This window comes from Lathyrus oleraceus, chromosome 6, assembly GCF_024323335.1.
Source record: "Lathyrus oleraceus cultivar Zhongwan6 chromosome 6, CAAS_Psat_ZW6_1.0, whole genome shotgun sequence".
Lineage (NCBI taxonomy): Eukaryota > Viridiplantae > Streptophyta > Magnoliopsida > Fabales > Fabaceae > Lathyrus > Lathyrus oleraceus.
Window position 1 is genome coordinate 460,269,827 of NC_066584.1, and position 22,690 is coordinate 460,292,516.

The window sequence follows — 22,690 nt, forward strand, 5'->3', positions numbered from 1 at the left end:
CCAAAGTCAATCCAAAATCCAAAAGCCCAAAATTCTCACCACAATCATCAATCATTTGTCCATTTACAAGAAAAATGCAAATAAAATTGAATTTTAACCAATTGTTGACTTTGGTCAACAGTTGAGTTTTTGGTCAACTTTGACCAAAGTCAACCCAAACTCCAAAAAAACCCTAAAACTTCACCCGTGCCGTCAAGTCCATTATCTCGTGAATCAGTTAATATTCAACCTCAAAATACGATAAGGAATGGCACTAGCAACAACACAGTAGCAAATTCGATGAGTGCTCTTTCTTCACCTTTGACTTCTGCTGCTAAGAATGATGGAACAGTTGCTTTGGTTAAATCTGGCTCCGAAATTGTCAAGACTACCCCTGCAGATGAATATCTTACTGCTGCTCTGAATGACTTTGATCCAGATCAATATGAAGGTCATGCTGCCATTTCCGACGGTGCGAACAAGCTTTTGATGCTGGTTTTGGCTGCTGTCATCAAAGCTGGTGCCTCTAGAGAGCATGAGATACTTGCTGAAATTAGAGATTCTGTTTTCTCTTTTATTAGGAAAATGGAACCAAAGCGAGTAATGGACACCATGTTTGTTTCACGTGTTAGATTTCTGTATATAAGATCTTTACTTGCAAGGTCCCCAGGATTGCAATCAATTAAGGTTTTGCCTGTCGAGTGCTTTCTTGAGAAGGCTAATACGGGGCGCAGTAGAAGTTCCAACTGAGGGAATAGTCCTGGAAGGTCTCCTGTGCAATATGTTGATGAGCAGATCCAGGGATTTAAAGTGAATTTAAAACCAGAAAAGAAGTCCAAGTTTTCATCTGTTGTGTTGAAGATTCGTGGGATTGATCAGGAAATCTGGAGACAATCCTGTTGCACACATATTGCATTGCCCAATGCTTTGCAACAACACCATACCATCATCATCATGCTAGCATGCTACAACACATCTAAACAAATCCTGCAGCTAAACAAGGCAAGCAGACTCAGTTACCAGGGCAATGTAGTGCAAATTATTGTTCTAGATAGTGTCATGTTTCAGGCACACAACCAAGCAAACATCAGAAGTTGAATGCAATGCTGCAACAATCATGCTAAGACAACATGCAGCAGGCATCTAACATAATCATCAAAACAAGGCACAACAGCAGCAGGGTGTAACAGCTACAAAGAAGTTCAAAAGTGGAAAGCACTTAACATGGTTCAGTCATAATAGTTCCATAATCCAAACAACTCCATTTGTTCCAGCCCTGTATCATACTAGCTTGGCAAATTCCATGTGAGTGGAAATCCAAAAGCCACTCAGTCAGCCTGCAAGGTTTCATAACAAAGTTCAATCAATTTCCAAATGACAACCCCATATCCTTATCATTTGTGTTCCAACTAATCAGCATAACCATACCTTTGTGACCTGAGATCAATGTGAACCTGTAATGCAAGAGCAACTTCACACATTGAGTCATCATTCCATATTGACCATGATGCTACTTCCCATACCAGGGCGCATACTAGCTGAACCAGGCTAGTTATCCTGCTGCAAAACCAAGACAAAAACAGTCATCCATGAAGTTTGCAATGCACTCAAGTCAAGGTAATCACAACATAAATCACAACCCATGGGATACATAAATCAGTATGAATGGGCATGGAACTAGCTGATAACAAATTGATCTTGCATATTGGAATTGAAACCAAGCCATGCAACCAAGGTTCTTAGTGAAGGCTAGTCAAACTGTTCAGTCCAAAACAACATGAAATAACTTGCCAGGTTATGCAAACCCTCATCATTAGCTAGTTACAACAGGTTGTATCCAAGGTGAAAGACAGAAACATAATGCAGAATACCTGTTAAACTAGACCTTACATCATGGTTTAAGTCCAAGCCCCTTGAAATCTAGCCTAATGCAAACCTGAAGCTGAATCATGTTGCAAAATCAAGTTGGAATCATACTGCTGAACCCAGTTGAAACCCTGTTGCAGAAGCAAGTTGAAGCCATAATGCACAAGGCAAAATCTATTGGATAAAACATCAGCAAACTCAGGACACACCTAACATTGCTACAGTCTGGTCTAGAATTAGCAGCATCTCACAGCATCCTGCAAGCCAATGTGCACACAATAACAACCCTGCAACATTATCCAATGGTAAACAATTCACATGCTAACCAACACAATGCTCAACGATTAACAGAACCTAAACTGAATCCACACCCTTCTAAAAACCTTGCCAAGGACAAAGGGAACCTGCAGACCACAACCATGGAAAACCTGTATCAAGCTGCTACTAAGATCACCAAACCATAGTGCAAAACCTATAAACAGTTAGTCTTAAGCAAAGCCAATTAGAGCCACACCAATTCTTTGGGCAAAGGGCACAACATGAGTTCACAGACTAGACAAAACCAATTAGTGCCAACCTGTGCAAAATCAAACATAACAATTTACCCTATGCTGAGTTGGAAGAATATTTCCACAGAGTTCATCCATGTGCACTACCAAAAACATGTTATGGAAACAGTAGGCTAAACATGCCTTAATCTTGCATCATTAAGTCAAAGTTGTTTAAGCTTTGAGCTGTGATGATGAGCCAAATCTAGGCATGCTTGCTGCAACAAAAGAAATGAAAAAGACTTGTGAAACACTGAACCAAACCTATGTTACCAACATCCACAATTCAAAAGAAAAGGTGAAGCGATTAATCATAACCAGCAACAGGGATAGTAGGTCACTAGAAACAATTCAATCTCATCCTAATTTGAACACAAAGCTCAAGCTCACATATTGGAGGTGACCTGTTCAACTAGTTGCTCAAGCTATTTCAGTTCATTTCCACTTAAGCTAACCTACAATAGCCAGTCTAATTCACTCACTCATTAACCAACTTAACCAACTGAGTTGATTCTAACTAACTGAGTTTCACCATGAACTCAGTGAGTTGAATGCAACTAACTCCTAGCCTGAACATAACAGATTCCAATCCTAACTCCTGTTAACAAAAGAAAACTCATTAACAAGGAGTTTGTCAAAAACAACTTTTGTTTGGTATTTATGGTTGGGATTATTGGAACTATCATATGGAGCAACAATCAGACACTACAACTTCGATGTGGAATACATGATAAAAAAAACAGAGCTGTAATCAAACCCATGTCCATTTAATTCACTGCAGTAAAAAAGATAAAGTAATTAGCAAAGGCAGTAATTCAGGGAATATCCCAAAAAAGGAATGAAGACAAATTTCAAAGAGAAAGTGTAGGCCTGTATACCTTTTTTGTCGAATTTAACAATAAACAGGACAACCCAATTTCTGAGGATCAAAAGGAGTTTTACAGAGGTGCTCTTTTGGAACCCAATACCAATTGAAACCCTATCTGCAAGAGATAAATAGAGAGGAAGAGAATCAGTGAGGGGGGTCGGCGGCTACGAAATTTCTCATCAATCTCACAGTATCCTTTGGCACAGTGCATAAAAACTCAACCGAGTGAAATTACCTGGAGCGACGACTACTAAGAGAAGGAGGCGGGGACAGTTCAAAGGAAGACCAAATCGACCAAATCGTCGTCACGTCCGCGGGTTCACAGGTAATCACTTTCTCTTTATACATGATGCGTTCGATTTTGTTTACCGCTATTTGTTTGTCGTTGTTCGAATCCATCACTGGTATCACCCTTTTTCCATTTGCGTTGTATAATCGAAATTGGAAGCAAAGGCTTTGGGGTTATCTCGTGGTGCTTCTGTACGGTAGGCGTTGTTGTTCTGTAAAAAGGGGGAATGCTGATTTGGGAAAGAAGTAGGCGTTGGCTCAAACGAACCCAGTTTTGGGTTTATTATTTTTACTTGATTTGTCATGTTGTTGGGTTTCGTTTTTCACAAACCAAATAAATCCATACAGTCTGAGAGGCTATTGGGTGTTCATTCAGCCCAGGTGTTTGTAACCCATGCTGACTTTTTTATTTATTTTATTTCATTTGTTTCTTTGGTTATATATTTGGGTCGTTATTAAGATTACAAGTGACCATCGGTGGTCCAGTGGAGGGGAAGTGGTCTCACCTCCCTTTGGGTAGTGGGTTCGATACCCATATATAGTATTTTACTTCTTTTAACTTTCTTTCCTTTTTTATGTTTATGTGTCATTATATTTCCTCTTATACTTATAGTTTTTATTATTATTTAATAACACAAATCTGTTTTTTTCTTTTAATTTTATCATTCATTCAAAACCATTTTTAAACTTATAAAAATCATATTTTTCTCGATTTAATGTCGAGCCCATTTTTCCACACCCTTGTAAGTCGATTGCTTTTTAAGCATCACCATCAACCTCACATAGCTTACTCTTGGGCTTTCTTACAATGAGCCGGTTCCTTTGCACTTACACTCATACATTGCATTATTTATTGTTTGGACCCGATTTAATTATTCCAATACTTTGAATCCCCATTCATAACAAATGTATCCCTCTCCCATGAAATGTATAATATTTATTCTTTCATTCTTTATTCATCTGTTAATACAAGAATTAAAATGAACATTCGATAACCATTTCAAAACAAGATCAAAACCTCGATCCAACGTCGAGTAATCATTTTTCAAAACCTAACAGAACCAGCACGTATTCATCCCCCCTTTTGTAAGTCGATTGCTTTATGCATCGCCATCAACCTTGTAAGTCGATTGCTTTATGCATCGCCATCAACCTTGTAAGTCGATTGCTTTATGCATCACCATCAACCTCGTAAGTCGATTGCTTCATGCATCGCCATCCACCCTTATCCCTAACACTTCTCCTTGCTCCACTCGTCAACTCTTGTTCAAATTAGGTAGCACCCATTAGATAGAACCCTTTGTATGATAACATAGGTAAGATTCCCATATCCTTTTGTATGATAACATAGGTAAGATTCCCATATCCTTTTGTATGATAACATAGGTAGGATTCCCATATCCTTTTGTATGATAACATATGTAGGATTCCCTTGTTCTTTTGTATGATAACATAGGTAGAATTCCCATATTCTTTGCATGCTAACATTAGGTAGATATTCCCATTTGTAAATCCTAAGCACTTAAGTACACATTGCATGACAACTCTAGGGCAGAGCTCCCCCACTTCTAGACCTTTCCGAGCGTCTCCGATCTTGTGGCATGTAGTCCGTTCTATTGCAAAGAGGTAACTGCCTAAGACTCGATTCAGCGAGCTGCGACACCTACTGATAGGATGTGAACACATCGCCCACTCTCCTTTGACACAACTGGTGTCCTCCTTTTGTAAGTCCATATTCAGATGGCAAGCCCTATGTAGCCGAACTACAGCAACTCTGATTCTCATGTTCAGATGAGATACGTAGGCACAATATGCGACGTCTTGCCGAGTTTGACTAACAACTAACAACTAATCCTTGTTTGCTTTTGCCCTCGTTGCGATCCTTTCTCTCGCCCTCGTTGCGATCGAGACCTTCCTTTTCTCTTGCCCTAGTTGCAATCGAGACCCTTATTCCCGTAGTTAGTTGAACTACGTTTTGCTCTGATTCTCATTCCCGATGAGATACGTAGGCATAAGACGCGACGTCTTAGCGAGCACACTCCTCTTTAACCCATAGGTAGCCGAGCTACGAAGACTCTGATTCTCATTCCAGATGAGATACGTATGCAGTGGATGCGACATCCGTGCGAGTCATTTTCTTGGACCCTCTCTTTTAGTAAATAATACATTAGATATAACACACACCCTTTAGATAAGAAACAAACAAGAGTGGATCCCGTAGAGTACTACGGATGCGTAGGGGTGCTAATACCTTCCCTTCGCATAATCGACTCCCGAACCCAAGATTTGGTTGCGAGACCTTGTCTTTTCCTTTCCTTTCTCCAGGTTTACTTCGAGCGTTTCCCTTCCCTCCTTTGGGATAAATAACGCACGGTGGCGACTCTTCTGTCATTTTCTCGCCGGTTGTTTTTTCGCACCTCTGTATTTTTCAGGCTGCGACAGCTGGCGACTTTGTTGGGGACCCGGTTTCCCTAAGCGAGTCCCTCCTAGCTTTTGTAGGTTTCTTGTTTGTTGGGTGTTTATTCTTTTGTACAGTTATTTATTTTCAACATTTACCTACTTTACCTTATTGCATTCATGTACATATGTTTGTTGTATCTGTGGGTTCTGTGGGTTGTTTGTTTGTTGGGTTGGGACTGTTCTATGAGAGATAAGCCCACTACCCAGGCTTGAGTGTACACATAGGTGTTAGAGTGGATAGTCATGAGGTTTGCGTGGTATGTTGCTACGTTAAGTCGTTCATGAGACCCACATTCCAGACGAGGTTTCTGTTGGATATATTTTGTCCTATGGGTGTTCCATAACGACAAACGTTCCTTTAGAAATCGTCGACTCTGGTGGCCATTTCCCGAGAACTCAGTCGAGGCCTCTCCTCCGAGACGCGTTTATGTTAGCTCTGGTGGGCGCATTCTCGCTGCTCAATCCGAGGACCCCGAGACTGGGAACTTGCTTTAGGATATCCTGTTGAGGGGAGTCAGCAGAGGTCTTTTATCCCGTAATAATGCCAAACCTTCAGTGGTAAACGTATTATTCTCGACTGAAGGGCTAAAGCTGACAAACTTCTGTTCTTAGAACCTACCAGTGAGGGGCGGGCTAAATTCAGGGAAACCTTAACCGCCAACCAACCCGGTTTTCTGGAGCAGAGTTTTGATCTTATATTATATTCTTCAATGGGTTTTCTCCTCAGATAGTGCAACCCGACAGATGTTCAAGCAGATACAGCAATCTTGATTTCCATGACACTGCATTGCATCACATCATTCTGCATTCATATCATTTAACACATGTTTATCCATTTCTAGGGGGTTTACATCTTCTTCTTTATTCCGGTCGGGGTTTTATAGTTCTCCAGAGATGGATATTGGCAGAAAGAGACACGTCGCTTACAAGTTTCCTGTGGTCTGTCTAGAGCCTATTCAACAGTTGATGAAGTTAATGGATCCTGATTCTCTAGAAGGATTCCGGAAGGAGTACGGTTTGATTCTAAGCTTCGTCACGATTCTCTCCAAAGATCAACACGATGCTCTCTTTACACTGCTGCAGTTCTATGACCCTCCATTGAGGTGTTTCACATTCCCGGATTATATTTTGGTCCCTACTTTGGAGGAGATTGCCAGTTTTCTCAGAGTTCCTATCAAGTCACAGTTGTTGTTCTACAGTTCTGAGTTTCAGCCCGATCTCAGCATGGTTGCTTCGGCCACATATTTGGGGAAATCAGTCTTGAAGGCTAATATGTGTCAAAAGGGAGGAGTCAGTGGTTTTCATTTGAGTTTCTTATTGGGAGAAGCAAAGAAAAAACTTGAAGATGGTGACCAGAGGGGTTTCAATGCTGTGTTGGCTCTTTGTGTGTATGGGATTGTCCTGTTCCCTAATGTTGCAAAATTTGTGGACATAGACGCAATACGCCTTTTTGTGTTGGGTAATCCAGTGCCGATCTTGTTGGGAGATTTCTTTCATTCCGTGCATCACAGGAATGAGAACAGAAGAGGAGGATTGGTGAATTGTTGTGCGCCCTTGTTTTGTAAGTGGTTCAGTTCCCACCTACCTAAGTCAGGAGCGTTCGTTGATGTCGAGGACTCGTTGAGTTGGTCGAAGAGATTGATGGGGTTGAGAGCTGAAGATATTTCTTGGTGGTCTGACCGGAGCTTGCTTCGGGCGGATATTATTCACAGTTGTGGGAACTTCCCAAATGTACCGTTGGTAGGAAGAAGAGGAGGAATCAACTATAATCCTTCTCTAGCGGTTAGACAGTTTGGATATGCTTTAAGAACTCCGCCTCTGGAAAAGGATATGGAAGAATCTCTGTTTTTCCATTCTTCGCTTGATTTGACTGTATCCCGTAAGGCAGCTGAGGCCTGGCTCAAGGTGATCAAGAGAGGAAGAACTGTGCTTGGAAAAGGAGATTGTAGGACTTATCCTCAGTATGAAGAGTGGCTTCAAGGAAGAGTCGAAGAGTTGGGTCTGCCGTTTCCTATAGAAGAACCTTTGTATCCACCTACTCCTGCGCAGTCAACAATGGTGAGCCGAGAGGAGTATGACAAATTGAAGAAAGCCATGGAGGAGCTTCAAATTGAAAACTCGGAGTTAAGTGTGAAGTTGCAAGACTATATGCATCAATTCCATGAGGCAGAATATCAGAAGGGGGAAGCCGTCAGATGGCAAGGGGAAGCAGAAAGGAAATTGGCTGTGGAGGTGGATTTCTTCAGGAAGAAAGACAAGGCCTTGGGATCATCCAGTTCTGATTTGAAGCGAGTCAAGCAACAATTAATGGATGCTCATGGTAAATTAGCTGGGTGGCAAGAGCGATGGGATGCATTTTCGACTTCTCGGAAGGAAAAGGAGGAGGAGATGGTGACCGAACTGACTGGTCAGATGGAGAAATTGAAGGCTTCGCTAAAGGAGAAGAAAAATGAGCTTCTGTGCGCCCGTTCTACTAATGGTTACATCACCGATCAACTCAATGAGGCTCGAGGACAGATTGAAGAACTTAAGGTGTTGGCAGGTTTGAAGAAATCCAGACTTGAAGAGGTGTTCGGAGAAGATGATGGGAATTACTACAGAGAGCACATCAACGAGTTGGATGGAGTTATTCACCAAAGGAATCTGCTTATCCGGCGTTTGATAGAATTCCCAGATCATCCTGACACGATAGCATTGATGGCTGAAGTGAGGAGCAGTCCTCATGGTTTGTACACAGGAGGCTGAGTCCTGATTATTGCTCCTCCCTTTACTTATTGCTTTGTTGTTGTGTAGTGATGATCCACAGGCTTGTTGTGGAGATCCTCTTTTGATGTATTTTCGGCTAAGGCCCCTTTCTTTGAACTCATTTGTATGAAGACCTGCTCTCTATTGCATCTTGATCTCCGAAGTTTATCTACGGCTCGATCTTCTCGTGAGACCGGAATCAAGGGGGTAGAATACCTTTTTGGAAGTGATAAACATGTCATTGCATTAACATATTCATTTGCATATTCTTGCATAACAGGTGTCGCCGTGGTGTTCTCATATTATGGGGTGTTCCATTAGCAGGATAGCTGATTCAGGAATTCACCGGTACAGTACCCGCAGAAACCAGCAAAAAGCAATGGAGGGTCTACAAGCAGAACTTGCTGAGATGAGGGTCCGCATGAACCAGTTCATGGACGTGGTTCAGGGAGTAGCGCAAGGACAGCAAGAGATTAGACAAATGATACAAAGGAATCCCGCAACTACTCAACCAGAGGTCGTGACTGATCCTCCAATTACAGAGGTTAATGGACCGGGGCCTGTCCCGATCCCACATAACAACCACGATCAACAACCCATCCACGATGATCAAGATGATCAGTTCTTGCTGCCATAAGACTTTGGTTTGGGCCATGGCATGGATCCCATGTTCAGGAGATTAGAGGAGAGGCTGAAGGCGATGGAAGGACAAAACCCCCTGGGGGTAGATGTTTCTGACTTGGGATTGGTCCCAGGCGTGAGCGTCCCACCGAAGTTCAAAGTCCCAATCTTTGACAAGTACAATGGTAGCTCTTGCCCGAAGACCCATGTGCAAGCCTAATTCCGAAAGATGGTTGCATACTCTGATGACGAGAAGCTACATATGTACTTCTTCCAGGACAGCCTAGCTGGGGCACCCCTGTAATGGTACATGAGGTTGGATAGAGCCCATATCCGTTGCTGGAGGGATTTGGCGGAAGCTTTTGTGAAGCAATACCGGTATAATGCAGACATGGCCCCAGATAGTACTCAACTCCAGAACCTGTCTCTGAAAAGCAATGAGTGCTTCAGGGAATACGCTCAACGCTGGAGGGAGACAGCTTCCCGTGTTCAACCTCCCATGTTGGAAAAGGAAATGGCCAACATGTTCATGAATACATTGCCTGGACCTTACCTAAAGCGTCTGGTGGGGTGCAATGCCTCCAACTTTGCTGATGTGGTCTCTACCGGAGAGAGGGTAGAGAATTACCTGAAGACCTACAAGAGCCACAATGGAGGTGGATCTTCATCAGGAGTAAAGAAGCCATTTATGGGAGGACAGAAGCAGAGGGAAGGGGGTGTGAATGTCGTGTCTTCATATCAAAACAGGAGGAATAATTTTCAAAACTATCATCAACGACCGTATGTTGCGGCTGTGACCATTCCTGCTGCAGCACCACTACAACAACAACAACCACAACATCAACCAACTCAGTATCAACAACAACAACAACCAGGTAATAGACCCGCCTATCAACAGAGGCAGAGGATGATGGACCGGCGTTTCGACACTCTTCCAATGTCGTGCGCTCAACTTCTTGCTAGTCTTCAACAGCTACAACTTGTGCAGTTACGCACTCTGGCTCCTCCGGTTGGTAGACTTCCGGTGGGTTACGACGCCAATGCTAGGTGTAGTTTCCACTCTGGGGCACCTGGCCACAACATTGAGAACTGCAAAGCTTTTAAGCACGTAGTTCAGGACCTCATAGATTCAAAGGCTATCAACCTTGCACCGGCTCCTAATGTCGTAAACAATCCCATGCCACAGCATGGTGGTGCAAACGTTAATATGCTGGAGGAGGAAGCCAAGTCTGTTAAGGATGTGTCGAAGTTGAAGACTCCGTTGTTGGAAATTAAGGAATGCTTGCTGAAGGCTGATGTTTTCCCCGATTGTGGGAAAGGTTGTTTGGATTGCGCTACATAGGGTAAGGATTGCTTGAAGCTGCAGCAGGGTATCCAGGTCTTGCTTGACAATGGTACCCTCCAAGTTGAAGACCTGTCTGTCAAAGAGTTTGCTGAAGGGGTAGTTGAAGAGGTATTTGAAGATGCTGTTGAAGAATTCACAGATGTTGTTCCTGCTGATTGTGTATTTCCCATTGATGTATTTAATTTTTCAAATGTTGTTGCTGATATACCAAACAATGTGTCTGATCTTGATGTAACTGAACTTGATTCCGGTGTTCCGGATGTTTTTGTTTCAATGAACGAGATTCCCGAGTATGACTATGATGTCGCTACTATCACCATCTTTTACCCGACTAATCAGATCAGTGTGCCAGAAGCACAACCAGTGCCACCAGTGCGACCGGCCGCTATGACAATCACAACCCCTGGTCCTTTACCTTTCACAAGCGATAGGGCCATTCCTTGGCATTATGGGGGGAGTGTATACACACACGATCATGGGGTGGAACGACCCTTGAAGGTAGAAGAGGGTCAAAAGTCTGAACTCGAAGTTGAAGGTCCCGCAATGGATAATGTTGGTGGAATCGGGCGATTCACCAGGAGTGGTAGACTGTTCTCACCACCGGTTACCCAAGCTGATAATGCTGATGTCGCGGCTAAGGCCAAAGGCAAGCAAGTCGTGAATGAGGGTACCTCTGCACCCCAAGCTGGTTCTGAGCCCACTTTTGCGAAGGATGTGGACGAGCTCTTAAGAATTATAAAGAAAAGCGACTACAAGGTAGTCGATCAGTTGATTCAGACGTCGTCTAAGATATCCATTCTCTCACTCCTATTGTGTTCAGAGGCACACAGGGAGGCACTTCTGAAGGTCCTTAATGTTGCATATGTGCCTCAGGAGATCTCAGTAAACCAGCTAGAAGGGATCATTGCAAATGTTCATGCAAGCAACGGGCTAGGCTTTACTGATTCTGACTTAACACCAGCTGGACGCAATCATAATAAGGCTTTGCATATCTCAATGGAATGCAAAGACACCGTGTTATCTCACGTTCTGGTGGATACAGGTTCCTCTCTCAATGTGCTACCCAAGAGAGCCCTGTCAAAGTTAGAAGTAGAAGGTTTGATCTTGAAACCTTCCGATCTCATGGTGAGAGCCTTCGATGGTTCTAAGAGGTCGGTGTTTGGAGAGGTAGAATTGCCAATTCAGATTGGATCACAAACCTTCAACACCGTATTCTATGTGATGGATATCAGTCCCTCGTACAGTTGCCTTCTAGGTCGTCCTTGGATCCACAATGCTGGGGCAGTCTCCTCAACACTACATCAGAAGATCAAGTTCCCGGTCAATGGAAGAATTATCACTGTCTGTGGTGAGGAGGACATACTGGTAAGTAACCTGTCTACCTTCAAGTACGTAGAGGTAGAAGGTGAAATTCAAGAGACTCTCTGTCAGGCCTTTGAGTCAATTCAGATCAAGGACGCAGCTCCGGTGGAAGGGGTTAAAGCAGGAGCCCCTATCTCATCTTTCAAGCAGGCGCAAGCCTTGGTGGATTCAGGTGTTGCTCCCGGTTGGGGACGTCTGTTGGAGTTACCAATGAAGGACGACAAGTTCGGGATTGGGTATCAACCAGCGCTGACTTCTACAACTTCAGCACTTCAGACTCGTCAGGGGCCGATTACTTTCTCCAGTGCTGGCGTCATCCAATATGGCCAGATCTCTGCGATCAACGATGAAAATGGAGATAGTGATTGTGACATCGACAACTGGGTGCGTCCGAGGATCCCTTGTGAAGTCATCAACAATTGGTCTTCCGAGGAAATTGTCCAAGTCACTCTTCTAGAGGAGTAATTTTTCTTTGTTTATTCATGCATGTCCAAGTCTTACGTTCCGCCCAGGGCGTAATGACTCATTGTAGGGCTCATCTATGTGAATACCTGCATTGTTTATCATAAATGAAGGACGTCTTTTGCATTCAAACATTTTGTTCACTGTCTTTCTATTTTTGCAGTTTTCAAAATTTCAAAAGAATAAAAATATTTGGCAATGTTTTGTTTAGTTTTCACTCACTGTTCACACTCATAAGCATATACCATCACTCATGCAGATGCACATCACCGGATCCTATTGATAACAGTTCTGCTATGGCTCGCTTCGACTTCGAAAACCCAATCTTCCAAGCTGAAGAAGAGGGTGATGAAGACTGTGAACTCCCTGAAGAACTTGCGCGGCTGTTAAAACAGGAGGAAAGGGTCATTCAACCACATCAAGAGGCTACTGAAGTGATTAATCTCGGCACCGAGGACGTCAAGAAAGAAATCAAGATAGGGGCTGCTTTGGAAGACGATGTAAAGAAGGGGTTGATTGAACTGTTGCAAGAGTATGTTGACGTCTTCGCTTGGTCTTATCAGGATATGCCAGGGCTTGACACAGACATTGTGGTACACCGTTTACCTCTCAAAGAGGGTTGTCCTCCGGTCAAGCAGAAGCTCAGAAGAACAAGACCAGAGATGGCTGTTAAGATAAAAGAAGAAGTGCAGAAACAGTTGGATGCAGGGTTCCTAGCGGTTACCAATTATCCGCCATGGGCCGCAAACATCGTTCCAGTACCTAAGAAGGATGGAAAGGTACGGATGTGTGTCGACTACCGGGATCTGAACAGAGTCAGTCCTAAAGATGATTTCCCATTACCTCACATCGACGTTTTGGTGGATAACACAACTCAGTTCTCGGTATTCTCCTTCATGGATGGCTTTTCTGGCTATAACCAAATCAAGATGGCACCAGAAGACATGGAGAAGACAACTTTCATAACCCCATGGGGGACCTTCTGCTATAAGGTGATGTCGTTTGGTCTGAAAAACGCTGGGGCAACATATCAACGAGCTATGGTGACTCTGTTCCATGATATGATTCATCATGAAATCGAGGTTTATGTGGACGATATGATTGCCAAATCTCAGACAGAAGAAAAACATTTGGTGAATCTGCAGAAATTGTTTGAACGGTTAAGGAAATTCAAGTTGAGGCTTAATCCGAACAAGTGCACTTTTGGGGTGAGGTCTGGAAAATTGCTGGGTTTTATTGTTAGCGGAAAAGGGATTGAGGTGGATCCTGACAAAGTGAAAGCAATACAGGAAATGCCTGAGCCAAGAACAGAGAAACAAGTCCGTGGTTTCTTAGGGAGGTTGAACTACATTGCAAGGTTCATCTCTCACCTAACAGCCACATGTGAGCCAATTTTCAAATTATTGAGGAAAGATCAGGCTATCAGGTGGAATGACGATTGTCAAAGGGCTTTTGAAAAGATAAAAGAGTATTTGCAAAGTCCCCATATCCTCATGCCTCCAGTCCCAGGGAGACCGCTGATTATGTACTTGATAGTACTTGACAATTCTATGGGTTGTGTTCTCGGTCAACACGACGAGATAGGTAGAAAAGAGCATGCCATCTACTACCTGAGTAAAAAATTCACAGACTGCGAGTCGAGATACTTAATGCTTGAAAAGACATGTTGTGCACTTACATGGGCTGCTAAGCGATTGAGACAATACATGCTGACTCACACAACCTTACTGATCTCCAAGATGGATCCAGTCAAGTATATATTCGAGAAGCCAGCTCTCACCGGAAGGGTTGCTCGTTGGCAAATGGTACTGACAGAGTATGATATCCAGTATACATCCCAGAAAGCCATCAAGGGGAGTATTCTGTCAGACTATCTTGCTCAACAACCGATTGAAGACTATGAGCCGATGAAGTTTGATTTTCCAGATGAAGACATCATGTTCCTCAAGATGAAAGACTGTGAAGAGCCGGTTGTTGGGGAGGGACCTGATCCAGACGAAAAGTGGACTTTGTTGTTTGATGGGGCCGTCAACGCCAAAGGAAGTGGAATTGGCGCTGTCATTACTACTCCGAAAGGTGCCCACATGCCTTTCACCGCTCGTCTGACTTTCGAGTGCACCAATAATGAAGCTGAGTACGAGGCTTGTATCTTGGGTATTGAGCAAGCCATTGATTTGAGAATCAAGACTCTGGACATCTTCGAAGATTCAGCTCTAGTGATCAATCAAGTAAATGGTGATTGGAACACTCTCCAGCCCACTCTGGTCCCCTACAGAGATTATACGAGAAGGCTGTTGACTTTCTTCACAACAGTAAAATTGTATCATATACCTCGTGATGAGAACCAGATGGCAGACGCACTTGCTACTCTATCCTCCATGATCAAGGTAATTCGTTGGAACCATGCTCCCAGGATCGATGTGATGCGCCTTGACAGGGCCACGTATGTGTTTGCTGCAAAAATGGTTGATGACAAGCCCTGGTATCACGATATCAAGTGCTTTCTGAAGAATCAAGAGTACCCTGCAGGGGCATCCAACAATGACAGAAAAACTTTGAGAAGATTGGCAGGCAGTTTCTTCTTGAACAAAGACGATGTGCTGTATAAGAGGAACTTCGACATGGTTTTGCTCAGATGCGTGGACAGACACGAGGCGGACATGTTAATGCAGGAAGTTCATGAAGGTTCCTTCGGTACTCATGTCGGCGGACATGCAATGGCTAAGAAATTGTTGAGGGAGGGTTATTATTGGATGACCATGGAATCAGATTGTTTCAAGTATGCTCGGAAGTGTCATAAATGCCAGATTTATGCTGATAAGGTGCATGTGCCGCCAAATCCTCTGAATGTGATGTCTTCGCCGTGGCCGTTTGCTATGTGGGGCATTAACATGATTGGAAAGATTGAGCCGACCGCTTCCAATGGGCATCGCTTCATCCTTGTTGCCATCGACTATTTCACCAAGTGGGTCGAAGCAGCATCGTTCGCGAATGTCACCAGACATGTGGTTGCCCGTTTCATTAAGAAGGAAATCATTTGTCGCTATGGGATTCCCGAGAGAATCATTACTGATAATGGTTCCAATCTCAATAACAAAATGATGAAGGAGTTGTGCCAGAACTTCAACATTCAGCATCACAATTCTTCCCCCTATCGTCCTAAGATGAACGGTGCTGTTGAGGCAGCAAATAAGAACATAAAGAAGATTGTGCAGAAGATGGTCGTTACGTACAGAGATTGGCATGAGATGCTACCCTCCGCCTTGCATGGGTACCGCACTTCAGTACGTACATCGACCGGGGCAACCCCTTACTCCCTTGTGTATGGTATGGAAGCGGTCCTGCCTGTCGAAGTGGAGATTCCATCTCTAAGAGTCCTGTTGGATGTCAAGCTACATGAAGCTGAATGGATTCGGACAAGGTTCAATGAGTTGAGTCTTATCAAAGAGAAGCGAATGGCAGCCATTTGTCATGGGTAGTTGTATCAGAGTCGGATGAAGAGAGCCTTTGACCAGAAAGTGCGCCCCCGATGTTTCCAAGTCGGAGATTTGGTGTTGAAAAGGATCCTTCCTCCTCAGACGGATCATAGGGGCAAGTGGACTCCTAACTATGAGGGACCGTATATCGTCACCAAGGTTTCCGATGGTGGGGCCTTAATGCTTGCAACGATGGATGGCGAAGACTTCACTTCCCCGGTAAACTCAGATGCAGTTAAAAAATACTTCGCATGAGATAGACCCGTTGGACAGTAAAAAGAACAGTCCAGGCAAAAATGGGCATCCCGACGAACCAAGAAAATGAAAAGGTTCGGGCAAAAATTAGGGATTTAAAAATGAAAAGATCGTACACCCGGTAAGTTAAAAACCTGAAAAGGCAAAAATGGGTATCCCGGTGGATTGAAAACCCGAAAAGGGCGATCCAGGCAAAAGTTAGGGATTTAGCGAATGACTGCGTTCTGAGTTAGTTCTGAATCTCATCTCATGTCGATGACTGGAAACTTTCAAAAGAAAGAAAACAATCTAATCACCTTTTCAGAAGGCTGATCATCTGGAAGATCTTGAAGACGAGCAAGTCATAGCAGAATTGGAACCCAATAGAAATCCATTTCACATTGCCATTAGATTAATTCATATTTTATCTTCTGTGCAATTACCTCTTCCCAGGGATTGCTTCCTGATGTAAATGCCTATTCATAGGCCATTCAATCAATAAAATCATGTTATTCAGTACATCTTTGTGTTCATTTTCATTTTACTGTTGTTTGCAAAAATGACGTCCGAATTTTTTATAAACATTGCATCATGACACATAAGGGCTTTACAGGTATATGCTTAATAAACATTTAAAGTTGATGTGAATTTTAAGTGCTTTGGATCATCTATTCAGAACAGGTACCCTCGGGGCATTTCCTTAAAATCCCCTGCAGATGACCGTGAATATCTTCCCCAGTGAAGTCACCAACAGACGAATCCGGTGTCTTATCCCTGCAGAGCTGATCAGAGTGTTGGATTCTTCAATCCCCAGCAGTTTCTCACTACGGTGCTTCTCAAGCATGTGTTTCAGACTATACACTCCCTAGTAGAGTTAACAGTGCCAGACTGTATATCCCCAGCGGAGTTAACAGTGCCAGACTGTATATCCCCAGCGGAGTTGACAGTGTCAGACTGTATCTTCCCAGCAGAAGCAGCTGCTCCTCGGGGTTCGATGCCAGATCGATGTTTTCAATCCCAGATCGATGATCTCTTTCCTGGAAGCATAACCTCGGTACCGTATCGGTGTTTGCCTCCCCCTGCTGAGTCATCTCTCGTAGATTATGGTTGCCAGAACCACTATCGCTTTCCCCAATAACAGGTTTTCAGTGCCATTCTCTCCCCAGTCAGAGTCTCGGTATTTTGTTATCGTCAGAACACCGCGCGGCCGGTCATTTGCCCAACAGGATTCCTTGCTTCGGCTTGGCATTTTCCCAAGCATTTCGCATCCTTGCATGTAGAATCATATTGCATTGCATCCTCCCAAATCGCGTAGCATTTCCATTTTCATGGAGCATTACGCCATCGCAAAATTCGAACATACGCATGTAAACATAAAAACATTCTCGGTATCCCAAGTGACAAGCCAGAAGTTTGTTTCCAGTGCTCAGACTGAAGGTTGTTCATGACTTACTATCCCCAGCATGGGTCGTCGGCCCACGTGCCGCCTCAATTATTTTTGTTCCCTATTTCTGCCGATGCTGACAGGCATGAAAGTTTCCGGTATTCAGACCGAAGTGGCATTCAGGCCAATTTTCCGGTATCCAGACCGAAGTGGCATTCAGGCCAGTTTTTTCCGATATTCAGATCGAAGAAGTTTCTGACATTCAGGTCGATGCAACTTGTGGCATTCAGGCCAGTTTCCGGTATCCAGACCGAAGTGGCATTCAGGCCAGTTTTTTCCGATATTCAGATCGAAGAGGTTTCCGACATTCAGGTCGAAGCAACTTTTGGCATTCAGGCCAGTTTCCGATATCCAGACCGAAGTGGCATTCAGGCCAGTTTTCGATTTTCAGATCGAAGAAGTTTCCGACAATCAGGTCGAGGCAACTTGTGGCATTCAGGCTAGTTTTCCGATTTCCAGATCGAAGTGATGTTCAAACCAGATTTCCGGTGATCAGACCAACATTGATACTCTCATATTCCGATGCTTAGTGTTCAGACTAATGTGCGGCATTCAGGCCATGGGTATTCCTGTGTTACCATTTATTTTGGTATCCAGGTCAACTTTCTGTTTCAGTACTCAGGCCGATTTTCACCGTAACAGACGGATTCTTCTTTTGAGATTGCTTCTTTGCCGATTCTGACAGGCATTGTTATTTATTTCATAGGGATTCAGGATCAAAATCCGGGTCTTCTTAGTATTTAACCATCTCCCACTATGATCATATGAAGAACGTCCTACTTCGTATTCTCTAGTTGAAGACGCTTAAATAGGGGCAACTGTCATACCCCGATTTTGGTCCTGAATTTTTTTATGTTTGTTTGGCATGTTTGGCCTAACCTTACTTTGGTCTTATATGAGGATTGGTTTTGGTCCAAAGTCATGGTGTTGTTCACGTGATTGTTAATACTCATATGGTCCTGGTCATCCAAACAACCAACCTTCTTGCGTCACAAGCCAATTGCCAATCATGCCACTTGATTCATGGATATCCCTTTCAAACCCTAATCTTGTGCCCTTATTTCATGGCCTTGCTAACCTATATTGTCAGTCAAGTCATGTTCTTTTCAGAGTCAAGCATTCAAGTCATAAAATAAACCAATTGCAAAACAAATTTCAAACCATTTCAATTCATTTCACATCATTCTAAACCATCACATTTGATTCTACAAAAAAAAGGTACAAGTCTTGACAATTTTGACCAATTGTTGACTTTGGTCAACAGTTGACTTTTTGGTCAACATTGACCAAAGTCAATCCAAAATCCAAAAGCCCAAAATTCTCACCACAATCATCAATCATTTGTCCATTTACAAGAAAAATGCAAATAAAATTGAATTTTAACCAATTGTTGACTTTGGTCAACAGTTGAGTTTTTGGTCAACTTTGACCAAAGTCAACCCAAACTCCAAAAAAAACCCTAAAACTTCACCCGTGCCGTCAAGTCCATTATCTCGTGAATCAGTTAATATTCAACCTCAAAATACGATAAGGAATGGCACTAGCAACAACACAGTAGCAAATTCGATGAGTGCTCTTTCTTCACCTTTGACTTCTGCTGCTAAGAATGATGGAACAGTTGCTTTGGTTAAATCTGGCTCCGAAATTGTCAAGACTACCCCTGCAGATGAATATCTTACTGCTGCTCTGAATGACTTTGATCCAGATCAATATGAAGGTCATGCTGCCATTTCCGACGGTGCGAACAAGCTTTTGATGCTGGTTTTGGCTGCTGTCATCAAAGCTGGTGCCTCTAGAGAGCATGAGATACTTGCTGAAATTAGAGATTCTGTTTTCTCTTTTACTAGGAAAATGGAACCAAAGCGAGTAATGGACACCATGTTTGTTTCACGTGTTAGATTTCTGTATATAAGATCTTTACTTGCAAGGTCCCCAGGATTGCAATCAATTAAGGTTTTGCCTATCGAGTGCTTTCTTGAGAAGGCTAATACGGGGTGCAGTAGAAGTTCCAGCTGAGGGAATAGTCCTGGAAGGTCTCCTGTGCAATATGTTGATGAGCAGATCCAGGGATTTAAAGTGAATTTAAAACCAGAAAAGAAGTCCAAGTTTTCATCTGTTGTGTTGAAGATTCGTGGGATTGATCAGGAAATCTGGAGACAATCCTGTTGCACACATATTGCATTGCCCAATGCTTTGCAACAACACCATACCATCATCATCATGCTAGCATGCTACAACACATCTAAACAAATCCTGCAGCTAAACAAGGCAAGCAGACTCAGTTACCAGGGCAATGTAGTGCAAATTATTGTTCTAGATAGTGTCATGTTTCAGGCACACAACCAAGCAAACATCAGAAGTTGAATGCAATGCTGCAACAATCATGCTAAGACAACATGCAGCAGGCATCTAACATAATCATCAAAATAAGGCACAACAGCAGCAGGGCGTAACAGCTACAAAGAAGTTCAAAAGTGGAAAGCACTTAACATGGTTCAGTCATAATAGTTCCATAATCCAAACAACTCCATTTGTTCCAGCCCTGTGTCATACCAGCTTGGCAAATTCCATGTGAGTGGAAATCCAAAAGCCATTCAGTCAGCCTGCAAGGTTTCATAACAAAGTTCAATCAATTTCCAAATGACAACCCCATATCCTTATCATTTGTGTTCCAACTAATCAGCATAACCATACCTTTGTGACCTGAGATCAATGTGAACCTGTAATGCAAGAGCAACTTCACACATTGAGTCATCATTCCATATTGACCATGATGCTACTTCCCATACCAGGGCGCATACTAGCTGAACCAGGCTAGTTATCCTGCTGCAAAACCAAGACAAAAACAGTCATCCATGAAGTTTGCAATGCACTCAAGTTAAGGTAATCACAACATAAATCACAACCCATGGGATACATAAATCAGTATGAATGGGCATGGAACTAGCTGATAACAAATTGATCTTGCATATTGGAATTGAAACCAAGCCATGCAACCAAGGTTCTTAGTGAAGGCTAGTCAAACTGTTCAGTCCAAAACAACATGAAATAACTTGCCAGGTTATGCAAACCCTCATCATTAGCTAGTTACAACAGGTTGTATCCAAGGTGAAAGACAGAAACATAATGCAGAATACCTGTTAAACTAGACCTTACATCATGGTTTAAGTCCAAGCCCCTTGAAATCTAGCCTAATGCAAACCTGAAGCTGAATCATGTTGCAAAATCAAGTTGGAATCATACTGCTGAACCCAGTTGAAACCCTGTTGCAGAAGCAAGTTGAAGCCATAATGCACAAGGCAAAATCTACTGGATAAAACATCAGCAAACTCAGGACACACCTAACATTGCTACAGTCTGGTCTAGAATTAGCAGCATCTCACAACATCCTGCAAGCCAATGTGCACACAATAATAACCCTGCAACATTATCCAATGGTAAATAATTCACATGCTAACCAACACAATGCTCAACGATTAACAGAACCTAAACTGAATCCACACCCTTCTAAAAACCTTGCCAAGGTCAAAGGGAACCTGCAGACCACAACCATGGAAAACCTGTATCAAGCTGCTACTAAGATCACCAAACCACAGTGTAAAACCTATAAACAGTTAGTCTTAAGCAAAGCCAATTAGAGCCACACCAATGCTTTGGGCAAAGGGCACAACATGAGTTCACAGACTAGACAAAACCAATTAGTGTCAACCTGTGCAAAATCAAACATAACAATTTACCCTATGCTGAGTTGGAAGAACATTTCCACAGAGTTCATCCATGTGCACTACCAAAAACCAGTTATGGAAACAGTAGGCTAAACATGCCTTAATCTTGCATCATTAAGTCAAAGTTGTTTAAGCTTTGAGCTGTGATGATGAGCCAAATCTAGGCATGCTTGCTGCAACAAAAGAAATGAAAAAGACATGTGAAACACTGAACCAAACCTATGTTACCAACATCCACAATTCAAAAGAAAAGGTGAAGCGATTAATCATAACCAGCAACAGGGATAGTAGGTCACTAGAAATAATTCAATCTCATCCTAATTTGAACACAAATCTCAAGCTCACATATTGGAGGTTACCTGTTCAACTAGTTGCTCAAGCTATTTCAGTTCATTTCCACTTAAGCTAACCTACAATAGCCAGTCTAATTCACTCACTCATTAACCAACTTAACCAACTGAGTTGATTCTAACTAACTGAGTTTCACCATGAACTCAGTGAGTTGAATGCAACTAACTCCTAGCCTGAACATAACAGATTCCAATCCTAACTCCTGTTAACAAAAGCAAACTCATTAACAAGGAGTTTGTCAAAAACAACTTTTGTTTGGTATTTATGGTTGGGATTATTGGAACTATCATATGGAGCAACAATCAGACACTACAACTTCGATGTGGAATACATGATCAAAAAAACAGAGCTGTAATCAAACCCATGTTCCATTTAATTCACTGCAGTAAAAAAGATAAAGTAATTAGAAAAGGCAGTAATTCAGGGAATATCCCAAAAAAGGAATGAAGACAAATTTCAAAGAGAAAGTGTAGGCCTCTTTACCTTTTTTGTCGAATTTAACAATAAACAGGACAACCCAATTTCTGAGGATCAAAAGGAGTTTTACAGAGGTGCTCTTTTGGAACCCAATACCAATTGAAACCCTATCTGCAAGAGATAAATAGAGAGGAAGAGAATCAGTGAGGGGGGTCGGCGGCTACGAAATTTCTCATCAATCTCACAGTATCCTTTGGCACAGTGCATAAAAACTCAACCGAGTGAAATTACCTGGAGCGACGACTGCTAAGAGAAGGAGGCGGGGACAGTTCAAAGGAAGACCAAATCGACCAAATCGTCGTCACGTCCGCGGGTTCACAGGTAATCACTTTCTCTTTATACATGATGCGTTCGATTTTGTTTACCGCTATTTGTTTGTCGTTGTTCGAATCCATCACTGGTATCACCCTTTTTTCCATTTGCGTTGTATAATCGAAAT

The 22,690-nt window shown here is 42.8% G+C and overlaps 2 protein-coding genes across 2 annotated transcripts; both read left to right on the top strand.

The window, feature by feature from the left end:
* The first annotated feature begins 279 nt into the window (after window positions 1-279).
* Window positions 280-729, top strand: LOC127096234 (kinesin-like protein KIN-14B). Its single transcript, XM_051034826.1, has one exon. It carries the CDS (start codon window positions 280-282, stop codon window positions 727-729), a length of 450 nt encoding a protein of 149 aa, XP_050890783.1.
* An 18,535-nt stretch (window positions 730-19,264) lies between these two features.
* LOC127096235 (kinesin-like protein KIN-14B) lies at window positions 19,265-19,714 on the top strand. Its single transcript, XM_051034827.1, has one exon. The coding sequence runs from the start codon at window positions 19,265-19,267 to the stop codon at window positions 19,712-19,714; it is 450 nt and encodes a 149-aa protein (XP_050890784.1).
* The last annotated feature ends 2,976 nt before the right edge of the window (window positions 19,715-22,690 follow it).